The sequence below is a fragment of the Melanerpes formicivorus genome, unplaced genomic scaffold (genome assembly GCF_026170545.1).
Source record: "Melanerpes formicivorus ecotype bairdi unplaced genomic scaffold, bMelFor1.0.p_v2 SCAF_3, whole genome shotgun sequence".
NCBI lineage: Eukaryota > Metazoa > Chordata > Aves > Piciformes > Picidae > Melanerpes > Melanerpes formicivorus.
The window spans coordinates 14,454,701-14,462,429 of record NW_027142355.1 but is presented as its reverse complement, the minus strand read 5'-3'; the positions used below and the strand labels follow the sequence as shown (position 1 = coordinate 14,462,429).

At 41.0% G+C, this 7,729-nt stretch overlaps 1 protein-coding gene across 1 annotated transcript in view; it reads right to left on the bottom strand.

Annotated features, from left to right (window-relative positions):
* Positions 1-5,023: 5,023 nt before the first annotated feature.
* The window catches only part of PTPN12 (protein tyrosine phosphatase non-receptor type 12), a 63,643-nt gene continuing 60,937 nt past the window's right edge, over positions 5,024-7,729 (bottom strand). Inside the window, exons 17-18 of the mRNA XM_068167435.1 lie at positions 7,376-7,492; positions 5,024-6,318 (exon numbers count right to left, since the gene is read on the bottom strand). Coding sequence (XP_068023536.1) covers positions 6,257-6,318; positions 7,376-7,492 — 179 coding nt within the window. The 3' untranslated portion in view covers positions 5,024-6,256. The remainder of the gene's footprint in view (positions 6,319-7,375; positions 7,493-7,729) is intronic.

The window sequence follows — 7,729 nt, the reverse complement described above, 5'->3', positions numbered from 1 at the left end:
CAGGTCTGTATAGTTGCTCATCCTCAAAGAAGGAAAGCAAACTGTTTAAGTGTCTTAAACGTTCATAGCTTTAAGGGATGGTGTAGGAGTGAGTTTTACGGAGAAACAGTAACAAGTAAGGGCTCCCCTTGTAGAAACCAAAATACCTCTGATTCAACTCCTCAAATATTCCTTGACTTCTGCTCTCCCTTACCTGTAACATCACATCTTTCTTCCAGCAACTGCATGCAATTTTTGTCTTGTCTCCTCAACTTTTTCTGCTTGTCCTCATTTCTGTCCTGTCCTTGACCTCCATCTTGCTGTTGTCTTTTGTGCTTCCCTCACTCTACAGCCTTGAGTGTCTGTGTGGGTGTGTACAAGCAACTGAACATAATACCTGAGCTTTCTGCCTCCCAAAACACTGAATATTTGTTTTCATTTTTACCTCCATGCTCACTTCTTGTGTTCTTCTCCTGAAATGCCTTTTTTGGCCTGTGTCCAATCTGGCTCCTCTCTCAAACCAGTTTCCAAAGGCTTTCTTGATTTCAGATTTATTAAATGCCAGATCCTTTTGCTCCTTACACTGTCCTGAAAATTCTTCTTCCTGTACCTTATGCTTTTTCTGACTTTTTTCCTGTCTTACTACTCCCCAGGTGCTCTAGCAGTATGGGCACCCCGAGTAGTCCCTAAGAAACCCTAATATCACATAGGTGTGTTCTTACACTCTTTCTGCACAAAGGGCTTACATAATTTGTTTTCTCCTTTTATAGATGCTTAACCATTAGCTCCATGGTTAGGAGCTCCATTTGGCTTAATCAGGCCTTTTCTCCTGTTTTCCTTCTTCTACCCTTTCTTCTCATCACTGCCTTTGCTGCAACCAGCCCAATCATCACTGATGCCTGTTCCCTTCCACCTGGCTTTCTTTCCAGGTGCTCTGATTTAGGTTGGTCAGATCTTGCAGGTCTTTCCTGATGAACATATATAAGACCTTAGCTTCCCAGACTTCTTGCCCATCTCACTTCACCTTCATGAACAAAATGTCTTGCTTATAGCTGTGAGAGGGCAGCTGCCATTGAGATTTTTGTGCAGTGCCTCGCTTATCCTCATTTTACCTCTTGCTCTGTTTTCCATCACACTAAACAGAACAACTTGTTTTCAGTTTCAGTGTCCTCCACACCCTTACTTTTGCCCTTCCTGCTGTTCTAAGAGATCAACTTTTGCATGATTGACCTGCTATGCCAGCAATCATGGTCCTCTCCCAAGTTTTAAGGCCAGCCTTATAATGTCTCCCCTGCTGCCTCTCAAGTTTGCAAGTTTCTTTCAATCCTTCCAAAGCCTTCTGTTTGCATTCCTCCTCCAAGAGATTTCCTTGACCGAGATACAGCACAACCTTGGTTAGATCACACCTGTCATTTTAATGTCCTAACATAGAGGACTATCACATGTTCCTCGCACTCCTGTCAACCTTGAAATCAACTACCATTGGATATATTACCCCATTGGAAACTCATACCAAGCGCTGTATGGCACAGTGGGAATTACAACCTGAAACACTTTAATCCTCAAATGCAAGTGTCTTGCACCTGATCTGCATTTTCTTTCACATCCATCTGCAAAAAAACCCAGTCCAAGATTTCAACATATAAAAGCTCAGAAGTAATTTGAGGTTTTTCATTGTTCTGCACAGTTCCAAGTTAAAAATTGCAAGTACATGTAAGTGCAGCAGGTTCTCTGAACAGATAAATAAGAAATCAAATTACTGAAGTAATGCTCTAATTAGTAAAAAGAAGAAAGCTGCCTGCCAAATCAATACAAAACCTAAATATGCTGCACAATCAAGATGAGCAGTGGCATGAGTAGAGGTCAGCCTTCTGAGTATTCACATCTTTAAAATATAGAGAACTCATTTTGCTCTTGATGTGATAATTTACTACATGATTTACTTAATATTAAGATATGTCTAGATCTCTGTTCATTGATAACTTGCAAACTAATGTCCTTTCAATGTCAAATTCAATTCCAAATTGTGGTTTTCTAAGTGAGTTGGTCTGGCAAAGTTAATGCTGGGGGGAAACTTCAACCCATCACACAAATACATAAAAGCAAATAAAGTGTAGGAGAAGGGTGTTCTCAGATAGCTTTGGAAGGCCATCATTAGTCTCTGACTTAGAAAAGAATGCAAACATCTTGTGACTGAAGGAGAGAAACTGGGCAAAATTTGATTGGATGTGTTAAAATATTGTTATTTTAGCCTACTCTATGCCTTAATTATATGCATGCCAGTAAAAAATAACCAAGTAAGATGTGACACGTGCCTTCTGATGGAGTATATAACCTTGCTGTGTAATGTAATAAACGTCTTTGCCTGCTTACATCTTGTCCTGGAAGCTGTGCTCAGGGTGATCGAACACCTGTACTACAACAAATGCTGACCCCGACAACAGCGCTCTACTACAACAAATGGTGACCCTGACTGTGCACCTTGAGCAACTATAGATAACTCCGACCTGCACCACCAACAAAAAATTTGGCTTCATGGGGACTGCAGGGACGGCGTGCGCCGCCGTTACAGAATGGGAGTCTAAGCTGTTAGTCTCTCTGAGATTTGCTAAAGACTGTTCTTGCTAGAAGGGCAGCCTTCTGGTAACGGTCCCCAACTTGGCTTCAATAGAGGTGCAAAAAGTGCCAACAGCCCCATATTGAATTTAAAAAATAAAGAAAACCAAATAAATAAAAAAAAATTAGAGGCACGTCTGGAAAAATGAAGAAATTGAAGAGAAAGAGAATCCACAGAACTGCAAAGCAGAGGTGAGCAGTTGGAGGCTTGGAGCCTCCTTTTTTGGCAAGCACAACAGATCAACATTCAGAGTCTTCAATCAGATTTTGAAAAAAAAAAAAAAAAAGAGCTGTAACTCTCTTCAAAATATTTTAATTGCAGACAGGAGGGACATTTTAAGCAAAAAATATGACTTGGAAGAAGATACCTGTCCTGGAAGCCTTAAGAAATCCTGCTGTGTGTGATGTGCTGGCAGCACACGTCAACATCCAGCGGTGTGGAGCGAGGAAGAAGCAATGGCATTTGCTCTAACCATCTTGAGTTTCAGAGCCAGCCACAGCAGGAGGACGAAAGGCACCTCAGCAGGAGGTTCAAAAACGTGAATTAAGCTCAGAATCGCCGCTATCACCTTCCTCTGGGACTTGCTTGTTATCTTCATGGGAGAATTTTACAACTACTAGGGATCTTATGCAACTTTTCAACACCTCTGATGAACACTACAGCCTGCTACAGCTGTACACCTATATTGTTGTAGTATAGGTGTTGTACTAAAGTTATTGGGTTTTGAAGAAGCTGGTACGGCTGGAGAACATTTTGAAATGAAGATGTGAAACTATCCAGCACTAGGAGTGCCCAACACAGTACTTCTGTCTGTGCCACCCACAACAATGGATACAAGTAATGACACTGGGCAGGTTTTATGTCGTACACAAAATTGTCAGTTTACCTGAAATTAAACTGGTGAAAACAGAAAGCTCAGATGAACAGAAGCAGGCAACAGTGAGCCTTAAAACAGGTCTGTCAAAGGATGCAAAATCCCTACAGGACAACTGCAATTTCATATCACCAAAGCAAAGAGGCTGAGAACCTCCTGTGATGAACTCAGTTTAGAACACTACCCAAATCCAAGGTAAAAAGTATCACATGTATATACCTGAATTAATCCTTACCAGGTGGCCTGTACATAGTATACAGACTGCTGTCAGCCTTTGCTGTAAGGGAAATTCAGATGTGGAAAGTCTAAAATCTGCCATCTGCATAGGTCTATACTGTCTTGGTAGAGAAATATAGCAATGGTCCTGTCCTGGGTTGAATTGACTGCTGCTGTTATTCATACCATGCTGCAGTCATGCTAGCTTCAAAAATGGAAGTGCTGACTGGAGCAAAGTATTATGGGGCTTGAAGTTCTCATTGCTGCTCCTGAGTCTGGGTTCTTGGGTGTGGTCTCTTCTGCAGGCATGGCAGTAGAAAGAGTGGAAGTCGGATAGCTGCTGGATTTGGCTTTGTTTTGTGCCTCCCCCTCCCCCTGCCGTGTGTTTCATTGCAATTCTTCTGCAGATGGGCTAAGGTAATCGTGCACTGTATTTTCAGATTAATTAGATTATTAGCTAAGGTAATTATGCAGTGCTCGTGATATCTCATATTAAACTCTTATCTCTTTATCTCAGCCTTGAGTTGTGTGTATTACTCTTCCCCTCACTTTTGTGTTGGGGGAGCAGGCAGGTTAGTTTAGTTGCACTAAACCATTACAGGTCCTTAAAAAGTGCAGCCAAAATATATTTGGAATTTTTTTTATTTAATACAGCTACTTCAAAAGGTGAAGCTGATTTGGACCATCTAGTGATGACAGCCCATCCTGTGTTACAAACCATGGGAGGTTTGTCAGAGTGAGAGTCTTAAGTTAATTGTCTTCACTGCAGGGGAAGGGAACAAAGCTCTGGCTAACTTCATTCACCAACTAGGAGACATTCCAGCTGTCAGAACTTGTTACAAAGCAGGAATCAAGTTGATCCTGGTTAACCCAAAGAGCATATATTATGGAATAATTTATTTCCAAATGAGTAGCTGCAAAACTACAACCATAGGAAGTTGGGGCCTTTGGAAGAGCCATGCATGGAAATGAATCCACAAAGACAGCAATTGCAGGTTTTGTACCTTTTGGAAGTTACAACAGGACTGCTACCTGGGCCTCTTTTAGCAGAGAGGTCCTACAGGTACAAGTAGTAAATTAGACATACTGCTTCCATGGCTGAAGTTCTGATTAAAGTTTCACTACCTCAAATTAACATTTTTTTTTCCTCTAAACATTCTTCTTCATTTTTCTGGCATTATTGTTAGCCAGAACTTTGAAAGTAGTTACTGAAAATCAGGTCCTGAGGGTCATTGTTTTGCTCAAGTATGAGATCTATAAACTAAGCCAGACTGACATCCTTCACTGTTTTAGCTGCTTCTGAATACAGTTTTTCCTCAGAGTAAAACCACTCATAGTAAGATTTTGACTTTCTTTAATTTAAAGATTGTATTACAGAAAAGTTTAAGTAAGGAATCCTTATAAGGATTAACTCCTGACATAATATATTGCCAAGATACAGTGTAGCTGCAAGGGCTCTATGTGAACCTTCATATAAGTTGCTTTCTTACATACACAGTGGCTGACCAACAGAAATAGTATCTGCCATTTGGAAGAAGACAGTGGTATCCAAACAGTCCTTCCACCGCTCTACTCTAGTTCTCCCAGACCAGAAACACACTATAGTAAAACTTTTGTACAGCAAGTTGAGGGAGATGGGTTTTCTAGACTGCACCTGATGAAACATTAAAATGAAAATTAAGGAGTGTTGATGATGCAGAATGGTTTCTCTTTTACTGGCAGGTCAAATATACTAGAAACGTACAAATATTGATGATCTAATTCCAGATGAACTCCAAACACTGAGTTCTAACATACACAGGCTAAGAGAATTCAATACTGTTCCAAGGCACTTACTGAATCTCTGTGACTAGATGAAAACCAGAAGGAATTAGGTCTGACAGTTAAACAGCATATAATATAAAAATAACCTTTTGCTTACAATTTACAAAATGTATTACAATCTTTATCTCTGCTAACCTGCAATTCTGGTTGCGTGTCTCCAGCAATTCTTGTAAAAAACCCCAGAAACTATTTTCTAAAACTTCAGGGCAAATAATTTACAAATAAGGTACACAAAAAATTTAGATCATGCAGAGATTTCTTACATCTTCTGTTAATATTTTATGATTGCAACTTTATCAAATTATATACTTACTTGCCCTGTACATATACAAAATAATGCATACGTGATACTCGAACGTTAGCAAAAAGTAGTCCATAAACACAACCTGTCCCAAGTAGTATCTATTAACGTGTGCCTACAAGCAGCGTGTAACAGGGTTAAAGACATTAAGGCAATAATACTTGAAGTTACAATATAAATCATAAGTAATACTTTCTCCTAAGTGTAATAAGGCAGGTAGATGGCCCCAGCACAAAGTTAACTTGTAATACTGGAATCCACTGTGGTGAACAATGTGTAAGGTTTTACGTGGGATGTACTGCAGGAGTGTACCATTGGTAGTTAGATCTGCACTGCACTGTGTTAGTTGCTCCCCAGAAAAGGTCAACACTAGGTTCTCTAGTTCTCAGTGGCACTTGAGTTTTCCAGTATAATTTATTGATAGTATGTCCATTCGTTCTTGGCATCATGTCCATTCTGAAGGGGGCTCTCTTGGTCCTCTGGGCTTTCCACAGCGGTTACCAAAACCTAAGGAAAGAAATCGCAAAATGTTAGGGGTTGGAATGGACCTTGAAAGATCATCCAGTCCAAGCCCCCTGGCAGAGCAGGATCATTTAGGGGATGTCACACAGGAACACATTTGGGTGGGTTTGGAAAGTCTCCAGAGGAGGAGACTCCACAACCTCTCTAGGCAACCTGCTCCAGGGCTCTGTCACCCTCACAGTGAAAAAGTTTTTCTTTATATTCCTGTGGAACCTCCTCTGCTCCAGCTTGCATGTCTTGCCCCTTGTCCTACTATTGGACATCACTGAGCAGAGCCTGGCTGTGTCCTCCTGACACTGCCCTTCACATCTTCATAAATATTTATGAGGTCACCCCTCAGGCTCTTCTTCCCTAAGCTGAAGAGACCCAGCTCCCTCAGACTCCTGTGGCTCTGTGCTGGACTCTTTCAAGCAGTTCCCTGAGGTCCTTCTAGCACTGAGGGGCCCAGAACTGGACAGAAGTGTAACTAATAATTCTGTTGTATGACAGCAGTCTCACAAAGACTGGCAGCAGTCAGAAAGACCACTGTCAGACACATTCCAGCTGTTAGGGAAGAGTTTTTCTCTCAGGGCTAGAAAACAGCTCTGCAGTACTAGGAGCTCTAAAGGCACTGTGGCCACATGAAATACAAACATGAATTTGCATATAGTTGCAGTTCACTAACCTAACCCTCACTTGCAAGTGCTTTCCAGTACATGCAGTGTTACAGCCTTTGTTAGTATTTATTGATTTCCACCCCCACCCACCCCCTTCTGTGTACCAAACCATTTTTCTCAGGTATTCTTTCTGAAAGCTTTCAGTGCTCTACAGAAATTATATGCCTTGTGACTAATTGTACATTTCACACACTTGAAAGTGAGGAATGACTGACTCACTCATCTGACAAGAAACTCTTCCAGCAATGCTGAAGAGGCAAGGCAGGCTTCTTTGACTGGGTTCTGGACCTCAGCAAGTCAAAGGGAGACAACTAGCAGCTATTCAAACAGTTCTGCTAATGAAGTTATTTTGGAGCTAAATGATGTCTTGAATGCAGTGCAATTACCAATATCTGTCACTTCTTCAGGAAATTCAGAAACTTGACCTCTTGTATCAGTGGAAACAGAAAAAGAAGTCTGAGGTAAAATGTCAGTTGGTGTTTTGCTGCTTCTTTCAGGACGATCTGAAAAACAACCCCCCCTTACAGTTAGCACTCTGAACACTACTTGTAGGTACAGCTCAGACCAGAACACAACTTGCTTCAAACATTATTTACAAAGAAAAAGATCTCTCATTTCTTAGAAGGCACTTCCAAATAGCTTAGGAATCAGATTTCAGTGACAGCAACACATTCCTTTTCACAGCTAGGAGTTATTGTCGGAAGTTTGCATGGATATTTAAGGTCTGATGCAGCACCATT